Genomic DNA, 13167 nt, shown 5'->3' with positions numbered 1-13167 from the left:
AAGACCTCATGTCCGCTATTCTACCTGATGCTACACTGGCAAAAAAAAAGGGCATTAAATACATTCAGGACCTATTCCTGGGAAAGATAATTAAACCTTTTAACCAATTGTGCCACAAATATCACCTCCCATCCTCTGAACACTTTAACTACATCTGTAAATTGCATTGTTTATGATACCTAAATAACCCAATATAATACATCCCTGCAAACTCCTGGTATTACCTCACCTATTCAACCACAAACCAAAAAGGTATATCGCTGTTCTACAATGCACTCCAGAAAAAAAAAGAGAATTCATTAAACCTAAACCCCATCTACAGTGGGAGTCGGATTTGGGCAAAAGTTACTCAGACCAACAATGGACAGAAGCAATTAGGTCAATACTCAAATATACTCATTGCACCGTTCTTTGGGAGAGGCATCAAAAAACCTCACCAAGATGGTACTTGACCCCTGACAAACTAGCTACTTTTGGGCCCCAACGTTCCGACTCATGCTGGAGATGCAATGTAGCAAGAGGAGCTATGATCCATATATTCTAGACATGTCCTGAACTACAATCCTTTTGGGCACATATCTTCAGAATATTGGGAGATATCACAAAAACCAACACCCCGCAGACCCCAGCACTAGCCCTATTAAACCTCTCGATAGGAAGTATACCACTCCCATTCAGAATGTTCTCCTAGCAGCAAAATCAAACCAAACAAAAATGTGGAAATCAAACAAGGCACCCAATATCAAAGATGCATTAGAGCTAGTGAACACACTCTCCTCCTATGAAATATCGCTGGCCTTCAGTAGAGGCACACACACCAAGACGATATTTCTCTGGCAACCGTGGTTGAACTGGCTTAATAGCTAAACTACCATAACCCCTAAACATCTAGCGACAGATGATATAAAAACTGGATAATATGTCTTTAATGATATGACCTAGACATACCACAGGTCTCACTCAATAAGAAAACTCATGGAGTATCACCAAATTAAGTAAGGAATTTAAATATGTTAATTTCTTTGTCAATGTTTTATACCTTTTAGCACAACCTACCAAAGCGAGGAGTTGGCGGGTAGGTCTCCCTCAAGGACACAGTTTGCTCCCATATGGGGTATCCGGAGAGGGAGACACTATATACTACTTTGTTTACTGATCTAGGAAAATAATCTGCTGTGTAACGATGAATATATCGTTATGATGTTCTTCTTTGGACGTTGCCACTCTCTTTTTTTAAACGATCTTTAACACTTTTCAAAGCACGACAAACAACGTCCATCTTATTTGATTGTATGCTTATGCTCAATGTTTACAAAAAACAAAACAAATTGTCCCCTAGGCCAGAGGTAGCCAGCATTCCCCAAAGACATAGTGTGATGGGACAGTATTTGGTTAATAGTATCGTTATCATTTCAGGCCCAAGAAGCCTAGAACTGTGAATTCCCCATGAAAATTTCTATCCACATTGTTGTAGATGCTCTAAAGTCAGTGAAGGAGAGGACAGCAGGAGGAACATTAAAGTGTGTTACCCTGAATGTAAATTTTTGTTCTATGAGTGTGTTCACATACTGTGTGTATTTTACACATCACATTCTCTATCATTTTCATGTTCTCAGTGGTGACTGGTGGTATATTTTTTGGGGTGGGCAAACAATCCACCCAGGTCGGTTGGTCGGTCCCAAAGTTACCCTACATCCTGTGTGCATGTGCCCTCTTACCAAGCAGTGTGCTATGGGGGCACAGGTGTGGGCACTTTCCTGAGCCAGGCTGTGTGCATCCATAGACACAATTTGGCCACACCCCCATTCCTTTCTTACAAGATTTGACTGACAGCAGCAGGTTCTAGTGGAAACCAGGATCAAGAAAGGACTTGATGCAGGGAATGCATTATGGCAAAAAAAATTTAACTGTTGATCCACTTTAAGCATAGAGTTATACAGGCAATTTTCATTATAACAATCATGCTGTTAAAATTGTTAGTGATTAAATGCTAGGGATAAAGGTCAATTGCTAAACAAATGGAACCAATGGTTCTTTGTTGTGCACAAGTAGAATATAGCCTTGATTAATGTTGCATGACCAAACAATATTCTAATTGTGTGCGACTGAAGACTAACTCTATGTACTACTCATATAGCTTACATTAAATTGATCCAGTTGTTGCATAAGTTTAGCAAATTACTGTTAGGCCCCTTTCACACAGCAGGGCCGATCAGGTCCCCCTGCCACCTGTCTACTTCTGGGTCTGATTTGGTCCACACAAACAAAAAGGGATCCATCTTCTTTTGTTTAGGTGGATTGGAGGGTAAGTGGGTGTAAACAGACAGCAAAGTCCATTTACACCTGGCTGCCCCTAGAGCACAGCAGGCTCTGTCCATGGCGCCTTTACAGAAATTGAATAGACAAGGATGTGTCATCTGCCCACTCTGTGAGCTGATCCCCTGTTGATCAGGATGGAGTCTGTCCTACCTTAAAGGGGCCTTACACTTTATTGATTTTAGTAGTGTTATTAAGCCTCTAAAAATCAGGTGTGGGTCCTAAAGAGTAACGATCGGTTGTTAGATGCAACAAATGGGGGAAAGAAGAAGAACGAAGAAAAAGAAGAAGGGGAGAGATGGTTGGGGGGGGTGGTGGAGGGAGAGGGGGGTGAGAGAAATAGAGAGGGGTGCCTGGATGCTATCAGCAGGATTTCTGCTCCTGAAGAGCGGTTTAAAGCTGTGAAATGCGCCGAGCTACTGGTGTACGAGTTACACAACCACCATGATATGTGTTTATACTTCTTCTAACATATTTGGGTTCTTAAGCCTACTGACAGTGCAGATGTTATTATCTCAACATATGTATCCAACTATGAGTATGGTGGCCCCTCTTGTTTTATCTCGAATATCAATGGTTGTAAACATGCTATTATCAATTATTGCCAGGTTACAAATTGGCACCATGTTATGGGTGCATTTCTGTGTACATGGAATGAATTGTATGTAAACTTGTTTTTATGCATCATTAAATCTTTATTTTCCACCATTTTACTCATTTTTGTCATCCTGAGCTTCATTTAAAGTCCCATTTTCTTCTTGTTTGCACCACCGCTGCTAATTGCCGCGGTGACGCTTTTGTTCTCCAGTGTATTATAATATCAATGGTGAAGGAGTCAGGGTTTTGTTATGACATCTTATATTAGACTCCTTTCACCTTCCCACCGGCTCCATCAGCAGCTGCATGTACAGCTCACAGGAGAGCCAATCCTGGCAGGTAGGGTGATGCCACCTCCTCTGCTCCCCTCACTGTTACCGGCAGTCCCCTGCTTGCCCTGCCTTCTCCTCCGCTCCTATCCTGGGCTCCCCTCACCCTCCGCCAGGCAGTGCCCAAAGTCCGCCCCTGACTACAGGTTGTGAGAAGACCCAAAAACAGGTAGCTTCACGAGCAACATCAATACAAATCCCCTGTCTGTCAGTAAGGCAGTAGAAGCCACGAGCTCCTAGTACGTTTCTCCCCCTTTCTCCTGGTCCTGGCTGAGAGGAGAGAATCCTCAGCTCTCTCCTCCTGTGTTGTATGCTTGTAATTCCTTTTTCTGCAGGTACAGAAGCACTGCCCTGGTGGGGAATAGGAGAGGGAGAGAGAACACAGTCCTCACCGCTTCCGGCTCACTCCTCCTCGCTCCCAGCGCTGGGCTGACAGGAGAAGTGAGCTGTCACTGCTCCTGTCAGCAGCGCCCCTTTTAATGCAGCACCCAGGGGCAGGTGCCCCTCCGCCCCCCCCAATTTTGGCTCTGAATGTGAGTATAACAGCAAATTTGATAATTTGCTAAAACAGCATTTCTAATTCTTTCTATGATATAAAGACACCTTATACCATTTCACCTGAGTGTCAGAGATAAAGCATAATGGGTCTTACTATGTATCTAACAATAACATAACAAAAATAAAACATTCTCTAGCCTGGTACATGTCATCTCACACCACCATTTATCATGTCTGAAAAATCTTTGTATAACTTCTTCTGTCATCAGGCATCACATACATGGGACATCATTAAGTAATAAATCATGGGCACTGTCACTGTCTATCAGAGCCACGTCACAAATGCTCAATAGGCCTCATCACATACTCATCTGGGTAGAGCACATCTTTTCATATTTAGTCTATCAAAAAAAAAAAAAAAACTGTTGTCAAAACATTACTGTATATGCGTACGCCCATAAATTCTGCTCACTCTGAATGCGGCTGTGGTGCATTATTTTTAATGCCTCTAAACACTGCTCTTAAATTACTGATCTAAGTGCTTGATGTGAACGACCACATAGGCCAACATAGAACGGTGTTTACAGTGGTGTGAAAAAGTGTTTGCCCCCTTCCTCATTTCCTGTTCCTTTGCATGTTTGTCACACTTAAGTGTTTCGGAACATCAAACCAATTTAAACAATAGTCAAGGACAACACAAGTAAACACAAAATGCAATTTGTAAATGAAGGTGTTTATTATTAAAGGTGAAAAAAAATCCAAACCATCATGGCCCTGTGTGAAAAAGTGATTGCCCCCCTTGTTAAAACATACTATAACTGTGGTTGTCCACACCTGAGTTCAATTTCTCTAGCCACACCCAGGCCTGATTATTGCCACACCTGTTCACAATCAAGGCATCACTTAAATAGGAGCTGCTTGACACAGTAAGGTCCACCAGAAGATCCTTAAAAGCTACACATCATGCCGAGACCCAAAGAAATTCAGGAACAATTGAGAAAGAAAGTAATTGAGATCTATCAGTCTGGAAAGGGTTATAAAGCCATTTCCAAAGCTTTGGGAATCCAGCGAACCACAGTGAGAGCCATTATCCACAAATGGCGAAGACATGGAACAGTGGTGAACCTTCCCAGGAGTGGCCGGCCGCCCAAAATTACCCCAAGAGCGCAGAGACGACTCATCCAAGAGGTCACAAAAGACCCCACAACAACGTCCAAGGAACTGCAGGCCTCACTTGCCTCAGTTAAGGTCAGCGTTCATGCCTCCACCATCAGGAAAAGACTGGGCAAAAATGGCCTGCATGGCAGAGTTCCAAGGAGAAAACCACTGCTGAGCAAAAAGAACATCAAAGCTCGTCTCAATTTCTCCACAACACATCTTGATGATCCCCAAGACTTTTGGGACAACATTCTGTGGACCGATGAGACAAAAGTGGAACTCTTTGGAAGGTGTGTGTCCAAGTATATCTGGCATAGAAGGAACACTGCATTTCATAAAAAGAACATTATACCAACAGTAAAATATGGTGGTGGTAGTGTGATGGTCTGGGGCTGTTTTGCTGCTTCAGGACCTGGAAGACTTGCCGTGATAAAAGGAACTATGAATTCTGCTGTCTACCAAGAGATCCTGAAGGAGAATGTCCGACCATCTGTTCATGTACTCAAGCTGAAACGAACTTGGGTTCTGCAGCAGGACAATGATCCTAAACACACCAGCAAGTCCACCACCGAATGGCTGAAGAAAAACAAAATGAAGACTTTGGAGTGGCCTAGCCAAAGTCCTGACCTGAATCCTATTGAGATGTTGTGGTATGACCTTAAAAAGGCCGTTCATGCTTGAAAACCCTCTAATGTAACTGAATTAGGACAATTCTGCAAAGATGAGTGGGCCAAAATTCCTCCAGGACGCTGTAAAAGCCTCATTGCACGTTATCGCAAACGCTTGGTTGCAGTTGTTGCTGCTAAGGGTGGCCCAACCAGTTATTAGGTTTAGGGGGCAATCACTTTTTCACACAGGGCCATGATGGTTTGGATTTTTTTTTCACCTTTAATAATAAACACCTTCATTTACAAATTGCATTTTGTGTTTACTTGTGTTGTCCTTGACTATTGTTTAAATTGGTTTGATGTTCCGAAACACTTAAGTGTGACAAACATGCAAAGGAACAGGAAATGAGGAAGGGGGCAAACACTTTTTCACACCACTGTATATGCTGTATACCTTTACACACCTTTGTATGCCCATGTGCATGAGACCCTAACCTACTACTTTATATAATGCTGCTCCTTCTTTACCGCATTTGCAAATAGTTTTCTTTTGTTTAAAAAAAAAAACATATATATATATATATATATATATATATATTATATTATATTATATTATATATATATATATATATATATATATATATATATATATATATATATTTATTTTTTATTATTATTATTATTAATAATATATTATATATATATATATATATATATATATATATATATATATATATATATATATATATATATTTTTTTTTTTTTTTTTTTTTTTTTTTTTTTTTTTACTAAAACAACTGGAGCTTCATGCCTTTCTTGCCCAATGGGATAATGACATCCCTCTTGGGACACCCATGTCACAAATACCAGGAGGCTTTGGGCAATAAACACCATACTGCACATGCATGGGCAGTTATCCATCACCGCAGTGTATCATCAGGGACCAGCAGGAAGAAGCCACTACCGACCCCATGATGACGTAGGAAAGAAGATGGCGGCACTGGACATGACGTGTGGCTGTACAGTGACCGATTACAGCAGAATTCTGGATTTACTGTGCAAGTGAATGCTTTTTAAAGACGACCCAGAGGACAAGGTAAGAGGAGAAAGAAAATAAAAAAATGTAAGAATGGAGTGAAGTTCCCCTTAAGGCTGGGTTCACACTGCTGCGGGGGGAGATCCGGATGTGATTCGCACCGCAAATCACATCCGATCTCCGTAGCGATGCGAGTACAGCCATACAGATAGTATGGCTGAATTCGCATCGCTCCCGCAGCAAACTCGCACGGGACCCTTTTTTTGGTCCGCAACAGAATCGGATCGCATGGGGGTTCACACCATGCGATCCGATTCCTGTGCGAGTCGGCAGATTGCACTGCGATATGCGGACGGATCTGGGGGTGTCATTAACATATCATTGACACTCCCAGCCGTCCGCATAGGGCAGTGTGAACTGCCGGCGGGAGGTGTGCGATGCGGGAAAACGCCGCGGATTCGCGGCGTTCCCGCATCGCAGCGGTGTGAACCCGGCCCTAGGGCCGGTTCACACTGGTGCGATGTCAGAGATCGGATGTGATTGGCACCTCACTGCAGTGAAATCACATGCAATCTCTGTGCAATGTGATTTCAGCCATAAAGATCGTATGGCTGAATTTGCATCAAACTCGCACAGAACCCCTTTTTTTGTCCGTGCCAGAATCTGATCGCAGTGTTCCAATTCTTGTCCGAGTTTGCAGATTGCACTACGGTATGCAAACTGATTTGGGGGTGTCATTAACTTTTACCTGAGGCAGGGTGAACTGCTGCGGGGAAACATGCGATGCGGAAACCCGCAGTGGATTCGCAGGTTTCCCACATCGCAACAGTTTGAACCAGCCCTTAAAGCGATATTAAATCCCAAACCAAAAATGCGATATATTGCAGATTACCAATGTGGTGGCTGCATCCGTTTTCTTTTTTTTGTTATTTCACTTGGTTTTCACCTGGTGATCTGGCCAATAACACACCTCCTGTATTACAGTGCCCCGACTCTGGAAGAAGGAGCACAGGGGGCACCTCTGTTTTAGCGACACTTTTCGGCTGCTAACGGGGAGCTTTTAATCCCAAAAAAGGGGTAAAAATGCCCGTGTTGCGGTGCTTAAAGCACTTGTCAGGCACTTTGGAAGCACTGGCCATTAATTTCAATGGGCAGGGCGTTTTGGAAACGCTGTATACAGCACTCCCAAAACCTCCCCAAAGATGCTGCTTGAAGGACTTTTCCTAACGTCCCGCAAGCGCACAGCCCCAGTGCGAAAAGACACAATGAAATGAATGGGAGGCAGTTTTCATGCGCTATTTCTAGCACTAAAACGCCTGAAAAACACCTCAGTGTGAAAGGGGTTTTACCTGCTCTGTTGCAGTGGTTTTGCACAGAGCAGCCCAGATCCTCCTCTTCTCGGGTCCCTGGCTGGAGCTCCTGGCCCCTCCCTCCTGCTGAGTGCCCCCACAGCAAGCAGCTTGCTATGGGGGCACCTGAGCCAAGCTGCAGCTCTGTGTGTCCATTCAGACACAGAACTTCTATTTGGTCTCGCCCTCTCTCTTTTCTGATTGCCTGAGACATAGCATCGGTAGAAAGAATCCCGGAAAACTGAGGCATTTGTGGACATCGCTGGACAGAGATGGGGCTCAGGTAAGTATTGGGGGGGCTGCTTCACACAGAAAGCTTTTTATCTCAATGCATAGAATACATTATGATAAAAAAAATAAAAACTTCTGCCTTTACAACCCCCTTAATCTAGGAGAAGAGCAGTGTTACTAGCAGTTTTAGATACACTAACAAATTGAAGCCAAACTCCACGGCAGCCCTTTCAAATGAAAGAATGAATTCAAATGCATGGGCTGCCGCGCCTGCGCGAAACGCAGCCCACAGAGGTCTGAACATAGGAGCTGTAGTTTATATAAAGCCTTCAATGGTTTGTGCAAACCCTCTATCTGCTACATTTGCAGGACAGCTTGTTGTGCTGAAAAACAACAGACTCACTGAGCAGCTCAGCAGGTGAAAATAAAAAAAATAAAAAAAGACAAAAAAAAATTTAAATAAACAAATGCAGCCATCACATTTAAAAATTGGTAAGCTGCAATATAATAAATGTTTGTTTTAGTTTTTTTTTTTTTTGAAATTATATGAAATGTATACAAAATGTACTTAGCTAAATTATTAATGGAACCATAGAGAAGTACCTTGTGTTCTATGGGAGTGTGTACAGAAGGGGGATGCAGCAGTGGGGGAGGGGGAACTGTCAATAGCAAGCAATGATCTCAGGTGTTGGATGGTATTGGTGGTATATAGTATATGGTATACAGTATATAGTATAAAGTATATGGTATACAGTATATAGCATACAGTATATAGTATTTTACATCCATTCACCTCTGCAGAGTCTGGATACACATAAACAAGCACACACACATATACCAATAGTATATATAGATATATATATATATGGCCCCAATGTGTGAGTGGATATGATGGTACGATCCCCCCACTCACCAGGCTCATGCTCTCCCGGCTTGTCGGACATCTCTATGACCAGCATCTCCCGGCCCTCGAAGCTCCGTCCTATGGTGTAGATCCGGCTGATGGAAGGACATTGCAGCCACACGGCCACCAGCGCCTCTCGGAGCTCCGGGTAACGGTGATACTCGAAGGAGATTCCCCCCGGCTCCCGGCTCAGCCTGCGCCTCCTCCCCTCCGAGGACGAGCACATTCCGCTCAGTAATAGAAGGAGCCCGGAGGAGGCCAGCCATACAGAGCCGTGCAGCATCTTCCTATAGAATAGATGGGTGACAGATGGACACAGAGCACGGAGCTTCTTCTAGTGTGCGGATCCCAGAGGTGTGATGTGCGGTCACCTGACCTCTAATCCCACACCGACATGTGATGTCACCAGACGCCCAGATCCCTCCTCTCTGCCTTCTCCACCGATCTGCCCTTCTCTTCCCTTTGTTTCCTTATCTCTCTTCTCACCGACTGCTGATGATCTCTTCTCCACACTCCCCTCCTCCTCCAGGACCACCCTCCTCCTCCCACCTTCTTATCATACACATACAGACAGGGGGGGTAAATATGTCAGAGAGGGAGATCAGCTGACAGATACAACCAACCCACCCACCATCCAACCTCAGCTGTCAGCCCAACATCACCATTCTATATCACCATCCTATATCACCATCCTATATCACCACCCTATACCACCATTCTGCATCCTATATCACCATTCTATATCACCATCCTATATCACCATCCTATATCACCATCCTATATCACCATTCTATATCACCATCCTATATCACCATCCTATATCACCATTCTATATCACCATCCTATATCACCATCCTATATCACCACCCTATATCACCATTCTATATCACCATCCTATATCACCATCCTATATCACCATCCTATATCACCATTCTATATCACCATCCTATATCACCATCCTATATCACCATTCTATATCACCATCCTATATCACCATCCTATATCACCACCCTATACCACCATTCTGCATCCTATATCACCATTCTATATCACCATCCTATATCACCATCCTATATCACCATCCTATATCACCATTCTATATCACCATCCTATATCACCATCCTATATCACCATTCTATATCACCATCCTATATCACCATCCTATATCACCATCCTATATCACCATTCTATATCACCATCCTATATCACCATCCTATATCACCATCCTATATCACCATTCTATATCACCATCCTATATCACCATCCTATATCACCATTCTATATCACCATTCTATATCACCACCCTATACCACCATTCTGCATCCTATATCACCATTCTATATCACCATCCTATATCACCATCCTATATCACCATTCTATATCACCATCCTATATCACCATCCTATATCACCATTCTATATCACCATCCTATATCACCATCCTATATCACCATTCTATATCACCATTCTATATCACCACCCTATACCACCATTCTGCATCCTATATCACCATTCTATATCACCATCCTATATCACCATCCTATATCACCATTCTATATCTCCACCCTATACCACCATTCTGCATCCTATATCACCATTCTATATCACCATCCTATATCACCATTCTATATCACCATCCTATATCACCATCCTATATCACCATCCTATATCACCATTCTATATCACCACCCTATACCACCATTCTGCATCCTATATCACCATTCTATATCACCATCCTATATCACCATCCTATATCACCATCCTATATCACCATCCTATATCACCATCCTATATCACCATCCTATATCACCATCCTATATCACCATTCTATATCACCATTCTATATCACCATCCTATATCACCATTCTATATCACCATCCTATATCACCATCCTATATCACCATTCTATATCACCATCCTATATCACCATTCCATATCACCATCCTATATCACCATTCTATATCACCATTCTATATCACCACCCTATACCACCATTCTGCATCCTATATCACCATTCTATATCACCATCCTATATCACCATCCTATATCACCATTCTATATCACCATCCTATATCACCATTCTATATCACCATTCTATATCACCACCCTATACCACCATTCTGCATCCTATATCACCATCCTATATCACCATTCTATATCACCATCCTATATCACCATTCTATATCACCATTCTATATCACCCTCCTATATCACCATCCTATATCACCATTCTATATCTCCACCCTATACCACCATTCTGCATCCTATATCACCATCCTATATCACCATTCTATATCACCATCCTATATCACCATTCTATATCACCATCCTATATCACCATCCTATATCACCATTCTATATCTCCACCCTATACCACCATTCTGCATCCTATATCACCATTCTATATCACCATCCTATATCACCATCCTATATCACCATTCTATATCACCATCCTATATCACCATTCTATATCACCATCCTATATCACCATCCTATATCACCATTCTATATCACCATCCTATATCACCATCCTATATCACCATTCTATATCACCATTCTATATCACCACCCTATACCACCATTCTGCATCCTATATCACCATTCTATATCACCATTCTATATCACCATCCTATATCACCATCCTATATCACCATTCTATATCACCATCCTATATCACCATTCTATATCACCATCCTATATCACCATCCTATATCACCATTCTATATCACCATCCTATATCACCATTCCATATCACCATCCTATATCACCATTCTATATCACCATTCTATATCACCACCCTATACCACCATTCTGCATCCTATATCACCATTCTATATCACCATCCTATATCACCATCCTATATCACCATTCTATATCACCATCCTATATCACCATTCTATATCACCATTCTATATCACCACCCTATACCACCATTCTGCATCCTATATCACCATCCTATATCACCATTCTATATCTCCACCCTATACCACCATTCTGCATCCTATATCACCATTCTATATCACCATCCTATATCACCATTCTATATCACCATCCTATATCACCATCCTATATCACCATCCTATATCACCATTCTATATCACCACCCTATACCACCATTCTGCATCCTATATCACCATTCTATATCACCATCCTATATCACCATCCTATATCACCATCCTATATCACCATCCTATATCACCATCCTATATCACCATCCTATATCACCATCCTATATCACCATTCTATATCACCATTCTATATCACCATCCTATATCACCATTCTATATCACCATCCTATATCACCATCCTATATCACCATTCTATATCACCATCCTATATCACCATTCCATATCACCATCCTATATCACCATTCTATATCACCATTCTATATCACCACCCTATACCACCATTCTGCATCCTATATCACCATTCTATATCACCATCCTATATCACCATCCTATATCACCATTCTATATCACCATCCTATATCACCATTCTATATCACCATTCTATATCACCACCCTATACCACCATTCTGCATCCTATATCACCATCCTATATCACCATTCTATATCACCATCCTATATCACCATTCTATATCACCATTCTATATCACCATCCTATATCACCATCCTATATCACCATTCTATATCTCCACCCTATACCACCATTCTGCATCCTATATCACCATCCTATATCACCATTCTATATCACCATCCTATATCACCATTCTATATCACCATCCTATATCACCATCCTATATCACCATTCTATATCTCCACCCTATACCACCATTCTGCATCCTATATCACCATTCTATATCACCATCCTATATCACCATCCTATATCACCATTCTATATCACCATCCTATATCACCATTCTATATCACCATCCTATATCACCATCCTATATCACCATTCTATATCACCATCCTATATCACCATCCTATATCACCATTCTATATCACCATTCTATATCACCACCCTATACCACCATTCTGCATCCTATATCACCATTCTATATCACCATTCTATATCACCATCCTATATCACCATCCTATATCACCATTCTATATCACCATCCTATATCACCATTCTATATCACCATCCTATATCACCATCCTATATCACCATTCTATATC

The 13167-nt window shown here is 41.9% G+C and overlaps 1 protein-coding gene across 1 annotated transcript in view; it reads right to left on the bottom strand.

Moving 5' to 3' along the window:
- CPE (carboxypeptidase E) overlaps nt 1–9531 on the bottom strand; it is a 95792-nt gene extending 86261 nt beyond the window's left edge. The window contains exon 1 of the mRNA XM_077477164.1: nt 9036–9531. Within this exon, the coding sequence (XP_077333290.1) occupies nt 9036–9309 (274 nt within the window). The 5' untranslated portion in view covers nt 9310–9531. The remainder of the gene's footprint in view (nt 1–9035) is intronic.
- Between the last annotated feature and the right edge of the window lie 3636 nt (nt 9532–13167).

The sequence above is a fragment of the Lithobates pipiens genome, unplaced genomic scaffold (assembly GCF_037356315.1).
Source record: "Lithobates pipiens isolate NorthernLeopardFrog02 unplaced genomic scaffold, aLitPip1_a1.2 Scaffold_13, whole genome shotgun sequence".
Classification (NCBI taxonomy): domain Eukaryota; kingdom Metazoa; phylum Chordata; class Amphibia; order Anura; family Ranidae; genus Lithobates; species Lithobates pipiens.
This window is presented reverse-complemented; position numbering and strand designations above follow the sequence as displayed.